A 13,915-nucleotide genomic window follows, 5' to 3' on the forward strand; every position below is an offset into this window, starting at 1 on the left:
AAAGGCATTGATTGAACCCCGTTAGACTCCTCTCCATAACTTGCCTTGTTGCCTGTCATTGCGTTATAGACTAGTCCCAGCCGGCTGAAGGTGAGATGGAGGGTCCTTAGTCACATAGTTACACCGATTTTAAAAAATAATGAAAATTTCCAGGGCGCCTGGGTGGCTCAGTGGGTTGGGCCTCTTGCCTTCAGCTCAGGTCAGGATCTCAGGGTCCTGGGATCGAGCCCCGCATCGGGCTCTCTGCTCAGCGGGGAGCCTGCTTCCTCCTCTTTCTCTCTGCCTGCCTCTGCCTGCTTGTGATCTCTCTCTCTCTCTCTCTGTCAAATAAATAAATAAAATCTTAAAAAAATAGTGAAAATTCCCTTTCACGTACACTGAGGCCTGGAAAATACTGCAGGAGCTGTCCTCTGAGCTTGGCAGACGTTGCTTGCTTTGTAATCAAAGCAATCGTACGACAGAAGAAGCCTCACCCAACAGGCACTGTAGGGGCTGAATTCAGAGCTATTCTGTGCTCGGTCGCTGTGCTTGAGGGCAGTTCTCCCAGCCACTGGTTTGCAGGCTGGGCTGCAGTGGGCTGCGTTTGCCTACGGGCCATAGATGTCCTGCCTAGGCTTCAGCTAATTCTACATTGTCTTAGTTAGTGTAACGTTAATGAGGCAGGAGGTATCCCCCAGTTCTGTTCCTCTTTCAATATGATTTTGGCTATTTTAGTCCCTTTGCCATTCCGTGGGAATTTTAAAGTCACCTTGTTGATATCTGTCATTGATACCGTAGAGATTTTGACTGGGATTGCACTGAATCTAAAAATCAGTTTGGGGGAACTGAAGTCTTTGTACAGACATCTACAGTCCATGAGTATGGTATATCTTCCCATTTACTTCATTTTTAAAAAACTTTCATTAACGTTCTTTCGTCTAGATTCTGGACGTATTTTGTTGGATGTACTTCTAAGTATTTCATTTTATCGATATTATCACAAATGATACCTTGAAAAAAACTTTTGGTTTCCGCTTGTTCCTTGCTAGTATATAGAAATACAACTGACTTTTGTATATTGACCTCATCTCCTGGAACCTTGCTGAACTCACCTATCAGTTGTAGAATTTTTTTTATAGATTTCTTGGGAAAATCATAACATTTGAGAGTAGAGACACTTTTCTTCTTACATTATTATTATTATTATTATTATCATTATATGCCTTCCTTGTAATGTTTTTGTCTGGCTTTGGTATCAAGGTAATGCTGACCTCATGATATGAGTTGGGAAGTAGCTTACTTCTTCTACTTCATGGAAGAGATTGTGTAGAATTTGTATCATTTCTTCCTTAGATGTTTGTTAGAATTTGCCGATAAAACCATCTGAGTCATGGTTCCTGTCTTGGGATGCTTTTAAATATGAATATAATTTCTTTAGCAGATAAAGGACTTTCAGGCCACCTATTTCCTCTTGAGTGAGTTTGGGTAGTTTATGTCTTTCTGGGAATTGGTTTCACCTAGGTAGTTGAACATAGAGAAATCAGTACTGTTACTGATAATATTCAGTTAATTTGAAATGTTTTCTTTATCCTGCACTAAGTTCCCATGAATACTTTGGTGTATATATAGATTCTTCTTTTTTTAGTGAGCTGTTGTTTAGTGATATTCTCTTAATGAAGTTATATAACAACATATTTAATAATGTGGAGAGTTTCTGGTTGTTATCTGTCCCTTTCAGAATTTTCTTTCCCGATTTCATACTATTGTGCTTCCTGTGGATTTCTTTTTTTTTTTTTTTTAAGATTTTATTTATTTATTTGACAGACAGAGATCACAAGTAGGCAGAGAGGCAGGCAGAGAGAGAGGAGGAAGCAGGCTGCCTGCTGAGCAGAGAGCCCGATGCGGGGCTCGATCCCAGGACCCTGGGATCATGACCTGAGCCGAAGGCAGAGGCTTAACCCTCTGAGCCACCCAGGCGCCCCTTCCTGTGGATTTCTGAATCAGTTTTTTAAAAATCTTGTTGAAATCTTTATTGGTGCTATGTAAAATTTGTAGATTTATTTAGGAGAATTAAAATCTTCATACTGACTCTTCCTTTGCAGTGATAGGTCTCCCCAGGAACACCTTGATGGCTGGTTGGTTAAGTGTACATCTCATGATTCAGGGGTGTTAGGTCAAGCCCCATGTTGGGCTGAGTGTGGGAGCCTCCTTAAGATTCTCCCTCTGCCTCTGCCCCTCCACCCCTCTACGCCTCCACTGCTTGCTCTAAGTTTTTAATAGTTGTTTATTTATTTGGAAGGGAGAGAGAGAGTGCGCACACGCGTGTGCACAGGCGAATGCAGGGGAGGCAGGGGGGAGACCTGCATGGCTCTGCATATGTATACGTAGTATCAGTACGTTATAAGCAAGTCTTTTTCTAAGGTTAAAAAGAGAGAGAGATCCAGGAATACATGGTGGATTTTATCAAATGCCTTGTTGGAATTTATTGACACAATAATATGTTTTGAATCTTTTCACCGATAAATACGGTGAATTACACCAACAGATCTCATGATAGTGAAAACAGTGAATCATTTCGGTATTTCTGGGACGGATTTCCCGTTTGTTCATGGTGTTTTATTCCTCTCATGGGCATCATCAAGGGCTTTTATGTCTTTTCTTCAGTGAGAACGAGTTGTAGTTTTTTTGTTTGGGTGGTGGATTGGTTGGTTTTAAATGCTTTCCTTCTCAGAGTTTGGGATCGCTGTTACGGTAACAGGTTTTTAAGTACCGGACGTTTTCTGGCTTTACGTTTATGGATCAGTTCAAGTAGCATCAGAACAAACTGTTCCTTGCAGTTGAAAACGACTCACCCATTTGAGTTATCACTGCTTGTCCTTCTCTGCAGGCTCTTGGACAACTTTCTCGATTTCATCACAGTTTATTTGCAGAAATATTTAGGTTTTTAACAGTCTCTTCCTGGGGGCGCCTGGGTGGCTCCGTGGGTTAAGCCTCTGCCTTCAGCTCAGGTCAGGATCTCAGGGTTCTGGGATGGAGCCCCCTGTATTAAATGTGATGCCGAGGCCCCTCGCCGGGTGAGTCGGCAGTGCCCCCATGAGAACGGACAGAGTTTCCTTCCCTGTTGTGTTGATGCTGGAATGGTTAGCAAGTGTGTGTGGGAAGATGCTTGAAATGCATTTGTGCGGTTTGCCTTGGCCTCTTGCCATGAGAGCAGCCTGCCATGAGAGATGTGCAGAGCAGACCTGCACTACCAGACGCGCTAACAACCCCGGACCCGGTGCCGGAAACACACGAATTTACTTCTGGAGGCTGGATGTGCGAGACTGAGGTGCCGGCAAGGTCAGATCTTCCGGCCAGTTCAGTCCTTCTGCTGGGCTTGCAGGTGGCTGCCCCGGGCTCGTGCTCACCTGGTCTTCCCTCTGCGCCCGGCAGCCCCGGCCCACATCTCCTCTCACTCTTAAGGGCACAGTCAGGCCACCCTCACGGCCTCGTTTTGCCTTCTTGTCGCCTTTGGAAAGGCCCTGCCTCTCAGAACAGTCACAGGCTGAGATCCTAGGGATGAGGACCTCGACACCGCGGCTGGTGGGGGGCACAATTCAGCCCATAACCGGACCTAAAGGCCAGTCCAGCCAAACCCAGGAGGCGGCAGGCCACGAGCAGGGAGTAAATGTCTGCGGTTGGGGTTGTCAGATAAGAAGCCTGCCCCCAAGGTTGACTAATAGAATCGTGTCTTGTAGTCACTCTTTTCTTATGGAGGTGAAATTCACATCACACAATGAGGCTCTTTAAAGTGTACCTTCCGGGGCGCCTGGAGGCCCCGTCTGTTCGGTGTGGCACTCTTGGTTTCGGCTCTGGTCATGATCCCGGGGTCCTGGGATCGAGCCCTGCGTCAGGCTCCCTGCTCGGTGGGGAGTCTGCTTCCCCCTCTCCCTCTGCCACTCTCCCCGCTCATGCTCTCTCTCTCTCTCTCTCAAATTAATAAATCTTACAAAAACTCATGGAGCACACCTCCAGCGGCGTTTAGTGCCCGCAGCACTGTTTCTTCAGCCCCCGCGGCCCCCGCCGGAGAGCCTTCTCCCTGAGTCTCCCTGAGGGATGCGCATCCCTCTATTCTGTCACCGGCGGGAAACACCTTCATGGAAGCGAAAATCGCATCGTGGTGGGAGCTAGAAGTCAAAACGTGTGACCCCGGGAAGCGGAGTGTGAAGGGGAAGGAACTCGCGGCTCGGCTGGCCTGCCCTTCCTCACCGGCCCGACCCTACACTTGCTGTGGACCCGGAATGCCTGGAGTTGTGTGTCCGCACCTACGGAGAGCTCAGCACCTGCCGGCCCAACTCTTGGGTCTGGTGACTCGGTGGCAGAACGAACACAAACAAAACAAAAAAAAAAACATAAAAAAAAACTACAAAAAAGCAAAAAACCCCAACTCCCTGCCTTCGTGGGGCGTGCATTCTAGAGGGAAATCAGACCAACAGGGTGTTCAGTGGTGTAAATGGGCTACGATGAAGAACGAACACGGAAGACTGGTGGCATTTCCGAAATTTTACACAGGGCGGAAGAAAGGCTCCGTGAGGGTGATGCCTGAGGGGGGCAAGCGCGGACCACGAGCTGAAGCCAGTTCTGTCCCCTCTGGGTCACGGCCAGGTCTGCCGCAGGCAGAAGTGGGAAAGGAGAGGAGCCGGGGAGGGCTTCACACGTCCTCATGCCCCTGCTGGGAAGGGGGGTTTGGGGCCGTGGAGTCACGTGGGCTGGGGGCTGGGGCAGGACCAGCCCTGTGCCCACTGGAGAACCCTGGTGCAGGCTGCAGACAGACAGACAGAGGTCATCCCAGTGTCCTGCATTGCAACCCCAAAGAGCCAGCGAGGTCACCCCTGGGGGTATCAGCCCAGCCGGGGCACAGGGGTGTGGAGAAGTGTACAGGGGAGGGGCAGCCAGCAGCAAGGTAGGGACAGCACTCAGGAAGCTCCTGGAGGACCGATATCTGCCCGGTTTGCTTCCCAGCCGCTGCTGATCCCTCCTCTCCACCTGAGAATGTGCAGGAGTTTAAAACTTCTTCTTTGGAAGAATTTTACCTTGAAGGTGGGTAAGGCGCTCGGTGGGGCTGTGGGCGTCTCCTGGGGCGGGACTGAATGTCGAAGTCAGATTGGGTTCTAATAACGGAGGAAAGAAAAAAATCAGCTTAGAACGGGGCCCATGTGGGGCCGGTTCCCGTTGGAACTCTGCGAACTGTCCTCGGGGAAGCCTCGGCACCGGGCCACTTAACACGTGCGTCCTGCTTCGGGTGAACACGCGCTTTCCTTTCTGTTGCAGAAGCGGAAGCCCCTGGTCACCGTGCTCGAGGCCCTCGCGCCGCTGCTGTTCTCCGCGATCGTCATGTACCTTCGCCTCCACAGTGTGCCCAGGAAACGGCCTCCTTTGAACCACCTCGCCACCAACATCAGTTTGCTGCCAGCGTTCTTCTACTTCCCCACGCAGGTCCCGTCCCAGAGCCACGCGCTGAGGGCTATCACGGAGATGGTGCGGGATGCCTTTGACGTTGAGTTTGAAGGTGAGACACAAAGATGGGGGAGGGGCGGGGGGAGGGCATTTTTCCAGAGTCGGGGGCCTTCTCCGGAGGGTGTTCACGGACATGATTCCAAATCGGGGTCTCCGACTCCGAGAAAGTCTGCAGAGGTGGTGGGAGAGCAGCCCGGGGGGGACTCGGATCCTGCAGCCGTGCCCCCAACACTTGAGAGGTTCTGAATTAGTGTTCCGACGGGTCTCTCTTCTCCTCCTGACCCCTTCTAGTCCCGTCTCTGCATGGAGCCAGGAGGTCTCTCAGAGGTCAGTGGGGGCTGGCCGGCCGGTGCTTCAGCCCCTCCAGTGGCTTCCATTGCACAGGCAGTGGGAGAGCCAGGCAGACCCTTCTCCAGGCTCCCCTGCGCCCCCCACGCCTCCTGAGGGCTGTGCCTGCCTATCCTCGTGATGGCGCCTAGCTGAGCAGCTGGGGCTTAGGTCTCTTACCCATGCCTCCATTTCTCTCATCGCACGGCCACTAACAGCTCTCTGGGAGGCACCTGCCATCCCCGGCGGGGCTCCGGCTCCACGAGGACAGAGGCCCACGTCTGTTCTGCTCCCCACTGGGCCCACCACGTGCCTGGCACCCACTGTCTGCTCGGTACACATTGGCTGGATGGATGAATGCACTGAGGCCGACACGGCCTTTCAAAACACAGAGTCCACAAAACGTGGGGTGATTTCCCAAAGTTCTAATTATGGCACGTGTTTTTGTAAAGGCATTTCAGTAACACAGACGGTACAGAGTGAAAAGGCGGGGCTGTCCCCACCCAGCCCAGAGCACTCCTCGTGCACACACTCCTTTCAAAGCCCCGTCCGTGGCCCGCGTGCGGGGACCGCTGTTTGGTGCCTCGTGCTTGCCTAGCGCCCTGAAATCCTGCGCCAGTCCAGTCGTATCTTTCACAAATGTGAGATTGTGAAATGAACTACAGCGGAGCGATCTTCTCCGGGGAGGAGACACGGTGGTGAAGCCGTGAGGGTTAGGGACAAGCCATGCGGGGTCGGGGGTGACCTCAGGGCTCGGGGGCGGCCAGAGGGGGGCCTGCCGCAGGGTTGGGGAGCTGGCAGCCGTGGGCGAGGAGGAAGGAAGTGGGGAGAGTGGTCCCACTGACGTCGGAGTGTCTGCGGGAGCCTCAAAGGCCTTGTCCAGGTCCTGGGTTTCCTTCTCATTCCCACGGCCGCCCACCGTGGGAAGGGTTTTAAGAAGAGAAGTTACCTGATTTGTTCTAGAAGGGCCATCTCTGGCTGTTTTCTGGAAGAGAGACCAGGGCCCGTGGTCTTCACAGACATTCAGGAGGAGGCCGGGGAGGGCTCTGGACACACAGGCAGACGGAGCCACGTGGATGAATTCGAGATCAGTCTATAGCTGGAGCGGCGCCTGGGTGGCTCCGTGGCTTGGCCGTCTGCCTTCGGCTCAGGTTGTGATCCCAGGGTCCTGGGATTGAATCCTGCATCGGGCTCCCTGCTCAGCGGGGAGCCTGCTTCTCCCTCTCCCTCTGCAGCTCCCCCTGCTTGTTCTCTCTCTCTCTCTCTCTGAAATAAATAAAATATATATATATTTTTTTTCTTTAAGATTTTTATTTATTTGATAGAGAGAGATCACAAGTAGGCAGAGAGAGAGAGAGAGGAGGAAGCAGGCTCCCTGCTGAGCAGAGAGCCCGATGTGGGGCTCAATCCCAGGACCCTGAGATCACAACCCAAGCCGAAGGCAGAGGCCTAACCCACCGAGCCACCCAGGCGCCCCTAAAATATATATATTTTTTAAATCTGCAAGTGGGACATGGTGGGTCAGAAGCCCTCCTGCCTGCTTTGGGCCTTTCTCAGTGGGCAGCCCTCCTGCTCCCAAAACATTCAGGCTTTGTATCGGGGCTGGTTTTCCACCCCATTTCTAGGGTCCCCTCAGTGGCCTCCGCCAAGAAGAAAACATTTCTATTCTGTCTTTCCTTAAGATCCCAGCTCAGGCAGTTTATCTTTTCTTGGGGTCGAGGTCTTGAACGTTTGCTTCTGTTTTATTGCTTCTGGCTCCTGTCCTGTGTCACCGTGGGTACTCTGCCCTGGGTGCTGGGCTGACCCCTGCTAAGAGGAATGTGGTGCTGACGGTGGGTTCCGGGGCTTTCCTTCCAGTCCTTGCGTGGCTCGCGGCCACCCGCCATGTGCTCGCAGGTTTGAGAAGGCTCAAGGGAGTGAGTGAGGCTTGCGGCCCTCCTCCAAGAAGTGGGGGCCCCTGCACCTGCCCAGGGAGGACGGCGATGGGTGGGCTGCATGGGCTATCCCGCCAGCCCCTTGCGGACTGGGTCTTCTCTCTGCAGTTCTAGGCTATTCTTCAGTGCCTGTCTTTGAGAATTACATAATCCAGGATCCCAAAGGCTTCTATGTGTGGGCTGGAATTGTCTTGGATCACAGCTTCAGGGACAGCAAGCAGCCCCTGCCACTGAAGGTAAGGACAGCCTCTCTGGCACGGCCTGATGGCACTGCCCAGCCCCGGGGGTGAGTCCATGAGCGAGTCTCGTCACCTGAGGTGTCCCTCTGTTGTCCCGTGTTACTGTCCTATCTTACTGCCAGAGGAGGGAAGTAAACGCTCTGGGTTTCACTCCTTGCAACCTAGACCCGGGGGCCTCTCTGGTTCTCAGGTTCCTTCCAAGGGAAGGCTCGTGCAGGGGAGGCTGCCTCCGAGGGGAGGGGACCATGCGTGCCAGCCGCCTGGTTACGGACTGGAGCCCACTCCACAACCGCTAGCCGTCTAGCTGTGGGAAGGGCACTGGCCTTTCTGGGGCTCAGTTTCCTTGCCAGCATAACGGGATTAATAGTAGTTCCTAACTTGGAGCCTTAAATGAGTTTGTGCCCAGAAGGGAGCTGGGAAGAGGCATTTTCCAGAAGGACTGGTCCTAGTCACCACGGTGACAAGCACGGACTCAAAGTGGTAGGTCTGTCTGTCTGAGGGGAAGGTAGGCGTTCCTGTCTGGGGTGGGAAAGCTTTGGTGTCGGGCCATACCATCGCATCTAGAGTGTCAGAACCTGCGTGGGGCACTGGAAGGCGGAGACGGACGTATGTATCCACAGCCAGCAACGCGTGGCTAGCACATAGGCCAGGCTCGCCCCAGGGTCACCCGACTGGACCCCACAGTCCGTAACACCCCCCCCCACTTCCCTGACGAGGAAACGCAAGAAGGTCACATGCCTTGGCCAACCGTGGCCTCCTCACAGGGGCTCCGGGCCGGCGTCAGGCCTGGGGCTGCTCCGTCCTGGGTCCTCTGGGCGTCGGGGTCTGGTCACCGTGGCCCCCCTTCCCCCCACAGATCAAGTACCGCCTGCACCTGAGCAGCGTGCACAGGAACCCCTTGGCCTTGAAGGTCGCCGCCTACCATGAGCGCCTGGAGGGCTGGTGCACGGGCCTGCGCTACCCTCTGAACCCGAGCCAAGTGCCCCGGGCCTTCGGACATTTCGACGGGGGCCTCCCTGGTGAGGAAGCCCGAGTGCGCGCCACCTGGCCCTGAACATTTCGTGAGAGGATGAGGGAGAAACGGTCAGAGAGTGTCACTGGGCAAAAGGCTTTCGTTCTAGAGGAAGCGGCAGTGAAGCGTCTCCCTGTGTTGCAGCGACGTTGAAGTACTCCGAGAAGGAAGGAAGCGTTTTACAGAAACGAGGAGGGGGCGTCCCTTATGCTTCTGTGCGCACTAACATTTGCCTTAGCTTCCGGCAGGCTAGGGACACCCGCTCGTCCTCCCGAAGGATGCACGCTCCCCGTGTCACCGTAGAGCTCTGGGCTCCCTCTTTGTCAGGGGCTGGGGGGGGGCTTCCTGCAGGGCACGAGCTGCTCGCAGGACACGGCGCCGACAAGCCGTACCTCACTATGGGACGAGCCCACACCCTGGGCCTGCCCGGCCAGTGAGGGAGAATGTAAACCGAGGGCTCACAGACCCATGTGATTCCAGAAAGTTTCCAGCCCTTCTGCAGAGGAAACTCCAATACGCAGTCAAGACCATGTGACACTCCTGGGATTTTAGTATCAACCACGTGTTCCTCCCACATTCATCCTCCTGGATCTGGGGTCCACAGGGGGCTAGGCCCTCAGGAGACCTTGGTCGCCTCCACCTCACTCCTGTGTGCCCCGCCCTGTCTCTGCCCACAGGAGGGCCCGAAACCGCGCTTGGAAGTGGGGCCATTTCCTCTTACAAGACCCCCAGGCCCGGCGTCTCTGCCCTTCACCCTTCATCTTTTCCCAAAAGGTGATCTCAGCCCACCGACGACACTGTATCAAAACAGGGGCTGCTTACGGTCACGACTGTTTGTGAGGCTTGGCAGCAAACGCCGATGCCCGTTACCCTCGGAACACAGCAGTGACAGCTCAGAGACAGGTCACAGTTGGGGAGGGGCGCCGTGTCTCCCAAGTGCTTTGAATTGAACCATGCCATGCATTCTTGGATGACTGGAAGTGCAGAGCGGGTCCCCTTTCCCTGGATCCCGAGCACCAAGCAGAGGGACTGTGGGCCCATCACACGAGAGCGTTGTGGAGGACGTCCCTTGTCTCCTCAGGACACCTTTGCCCTGGTCTCTGATAGAAGGCGCCAATCACACCCACGGGGGCCGTGGCGACTCTGCTCCTTCTTCCACGCAGCAGCAGGAAAGGGGAGCCTGTCGCCCTCCCGTCGGCATGCCTTCATGACCCGTTAGCCGTAGCCGTCTGACTCATTGGGTGTCCTGTCGAGTGGGTCTTCCTGGGTGTCTCACGCCTGGTGTGCGCTCTGCTCTCATGGAGGATACAGCAAGGAAGGCTTCCTGACCCTACAGCACGCGCTGGACAAGGCCATCATGCAGCACCACGCCCACAATGCCACCGCCCAGATGTTCCAGGATCTCACGGTGCTGGTGAAGCGGTTCCCCCACAGAGCCCAGATCCAGGACACGTTCTTGCTGGTCCTGCAGAGCGAGTTCCCTCTCTTGCTCACGCTCAGCTTCCTCTGCCTTGAGCTCATCATCATCAATTCCGTGGCCCGGGAGAAGGAGAAGAGGCTGAAGGTCACCGGGCCGGCATGGGACACAAGCCTCCACCGGGACCGGGAGGGGCCGGAGCGCGAGTGAGAAATGACCGGAGCGGGGTGAGGCCAAGGCAGGGCAGAGGTTGCCGAGGCCTCAGAGGGGCCTCCAAGGGGAGCTGGGAGGGGGACGGTCTTCCGTCCTTGGACCCGCTCGTCACTGAGGCGACCCCATCTGTTGTGACGATGTGAGCCCTTGCTTTGGGGCTTGGGCGGGGGCCCCGATCAGGAGGGGCTTGCTGAGGGGCTCCCTGAGAAACGCACAGGAGGGGAGTGACCCCCCCCCCCCCCCCGGGAGCAGCTTGCTGTTTTGCCGCTGCGGCTAGGAACCCTCTGCCGGGAGGCCCCACCGGGCACAGGGCTGCTCCCGCCGGTTTCCCTGCCGTCCTCGCTCTCGTGACTTCTGTCCTCACCATTCGCTCTTTGGAGGCCATCGACCTTCTTACTCTCTAATTTTCTTCCCCTTTGACTGATTCTTGTGACTATGTCTAGACCTAGCGTCCCGGGACCTTGCCCGGCCACACCCGCCGTGGCCAGTTTGCTCCGAGTGCTGGGGCACACAGCGTGCTCTAGACCGAGGCTGGCTGGGCAGGGGCCGGGGGCGTCTCGGCCGAACGCTTGAGGCCGCTGGCTCTTCTGCTTTCCGCAGGAGTACATGTGCATGATGGGGGCGAGCAGCTGGCAGCACTGGGCCACCTGGTTCCTCACGTTCTTCATCTCTGCCCTCATCGCCGTCTCTCTCATGACCGTCCTCTTCTGCACGCAGGTATGCGTCTCCGGGCCCCGGGAGGTGCTCAGCAGTGCAGAGGGGGGCCGGGGCTGTGTGCTGAGACTCGGCACCCGGCGAGCACACCGCTAGCGGTACCATAGCTTGGTGGGGCTCAGGCGCAGACCGTGCACCGCCCGGGAGAGCCTGGCCTTCCTTCGCTCCCGGGTCTGCGAGGGCTGGCCACGGGCATGGTTAGTTTCATTAGGAAAGTGGAATTCCGAGAGATGTATTTCAGAAACTTTAAGACATGGCACATTTTGCACTCTACGGAGAGTTGAAAACAGATCTTGGAAGAGATGAGGACGTCTCTCAGGCCCCTGCTGCCTTGTTAAATTTTCCTTCCACGCTGCTGTTGAAGTTCGGGGTTCCGATTTGCTAACTTCCATTCAAGGACTCAATTATCATCCCCCACGTGGATGTATGAAAATCTACCTTCTAAATTACCAAAGTTGGGGCCCTTCAGGTAAGGGAAGGCAGGAAAACCCAGACCACACAGCACAACACGTAAAACAAAGAAAATGGCCAGAAAGTGTCAAAAAGAGGAGAGAGCCATAAGCTGCCAAAAGGAATACGGTAGTCCTCTGTCATAGAGACAGTGACTGATGCGATACACTCCCGCAGGACAGCAAGAGATTCACCCTGCATTCAGACCGGTGCCTTCTTTAAAGAAAGGTGCACGGACAAGGCATCATCTGTAAATGATCATGGACACCGGACCAAAGTCTGCCTCAAAAAAAATTGGCTTGTGTTGTTTAATTAGGATCATCTCATGCGTTTTCTGTGTGTGTGTTTAATTCCTGCCTTGTTAACGGGTATTTCGTGCCTTCTCCTCATTCCCTCCATGTAAAAACGGCGTGCGCCTGTGGCTGCCTCGCAGGTGAACGGTGTGATGGTGTTCAGAAACAGCGACCCTAGGTTGATATTCGTTTTTCTACTGTGCTTTGCCACGGCCACCATTTCCTTTGCGTTCATGATCAGCACATTCTTTCAAAAAGGTGAGCCCCGACGCCGCTGGCTGTCAGCGAGGGTGTTCATGACTTCTGTTTCTGGCGGCGCCGCTCTTTGGGTCACCCACGGCATGAATTATCGTGCCTCCAAAGCCAGGTTGTCACCTCCAAAGTTACTGTAGCAATGGGCTAATTCCATGCCCCGTCAAAGGCTTAGGGAACCAGCTCGTGTAGGTATGTTTTTCTGCTGTTTGGCTTCTCAATGTCGTTTCAGAGGGATGCAAATGGTAAGTCCCAGGTTGGATGGAGATGATGGGTAAGGTGACAGTACCGATGGTTTCCAGGTCTTGGTTGTGACTTGGGCACAAAGGTAGGGTAGCTTCCAGGACACCATAGTAAGAACGGAATTCCTGGGACTTCGGTCCTGTCAGGAGGGTGTTACCTCTAAAATTATTGGGAGAATCAGGGGCAGCTGGGTGGCTCAGTGGGTTAAAGCCTCTGCCTTCGGCTCAGGTCGTGATCCCAGGGTCCTGGGATCGAGCCCCGCATCAGGCTCTCTGCTCAGTGGGGAGCCTGCTTCCTCCTCTCTCTCTCTCTGCCTGCCTCTCTGCCTGCCAAATAAATAAATAAAATCTTTAAAATAAAATAAAATTATCGGGAGAATCAGTGAACTACTAGGGACACAAATAACAGGAAATGGGGTCGAAGTCAGAGTGTGGTAGAATTCCAATAGAGAGGCAGAGGTAAAAACATTCATGGAGGGTGGGTCCAGCAGCTGGTGACAGAAAGAGGGCTTACGAGAACTTGGGCAAAAATAAAAATATGTTATAAATGAAGCCAGGCAGTTTACTTTTGACATGTTAATATTTTACATCAAACATCACATTGTAATATTCTAATATGTGGGTCCTGGCAAATACCGACTCCGCCAAGACGGGAGTGTGTTCCTTGGGAGGCTCACTGCGCCTGGACGCTGTCTCCTGATTCGAACTCTATCCTGAGTCCCACCCCCCATCCCGCAGTAGCTCCAGGGTGAGCATGGCCGGAGTCGGGGGTCGAGCAAGAGAATTATGTGGGGACCTTGGAGCACGAGTATCAAAGGGTGCTTCAAAGTTAAGGCTAACATGGTGCCGAAAACGAAAACCCAAAATATTGAACTTGTGGTCAAGCACAAGAAGGAAGCAGATGTCCGGAAAGAAAAGGCAAAACCAAAGAGGTCAGATGCACAGCAAAGCAAGACCAGACTAGAGAGCAAATAGCAGGAAGAGTCCCAAGAGGAAGCAGGAATGTAGCGCAGCTGCAGAGTTCACGATCGACTGATTTTTGATGAAGGGGCCGGGACAATTCAGCAGGGCAGGTTTAGTTTTTTCAACAAAGAGCGCTGGACCAGCTGCGTGTGTACATACACAAGGATGACGTTGGACCTCTGCCTCACACGGTACATAAGAATTAACTCAAAGTTGCTTATAAACCCAAAGGTAAGAGCTAAAACTACAAAACCTTTAAAAGAAAATGCAGCCATGAATCTTTGTGATCTTGGGTTAGACGGTGTTTTCTCAGACATGACACCAACAGCGTTAAGTCATAAGGAAGAGGCTCGATAAATTGGACTAAATCAATATTAAAAACTT

At 53.8% G+C, this 13,915-nt stretch overlaps 1 protein-coding gene across 1 annotated transcript in view; it reads left to right on the forward strand.

Annotated features, from left to right (window-relative positions):
* The window catches only part of LOC125091113 (ATP-binding cassette sub-family A member 17-like), a 72,670-nt gene that overhangs the window by 4,719 nt on the left and 54,036 nt on the right, over nucleotides 1–13,915 (forward strand). The window contains 7 exon segments of the mRNA XM_047714554.1: nucleotides 4,981–5,058; nucleotides 5,290–5,527; nucleotides 7,845–7,972; nucleotides 8,832–8,994; nucleotides 10,292–10,551; nucleotides 11,218–11,334; nucleotides 12,215–12,332. Of these exon segments, the coding sequence (XP_047570510.1) occupies nucleotides 4,981–5,058; nucleotides 5,290–5,527; nucleotides 7,845–7,972; nucleotides 8,832–8,994; nucleotides 10,292–10,551; nucleotides 11,218–11,334; nucleotides 12,215–12,332 (1,102 nt within the window).

The sequence above is a fragment of the Lutra lutra genome, chromosome 18, assembly GCF_902655055.1.
Source record: "Lutra lutra chromosome 18, mLutLut1.2, whole genome shotgun sequence".
In the NCBI taxonomy this organism is placed as follows: Eukaryota; Metazoa; Chordata; class Mammalia; order Carnivora; family Mustelidae; genus Lutra; species Lutra lutra.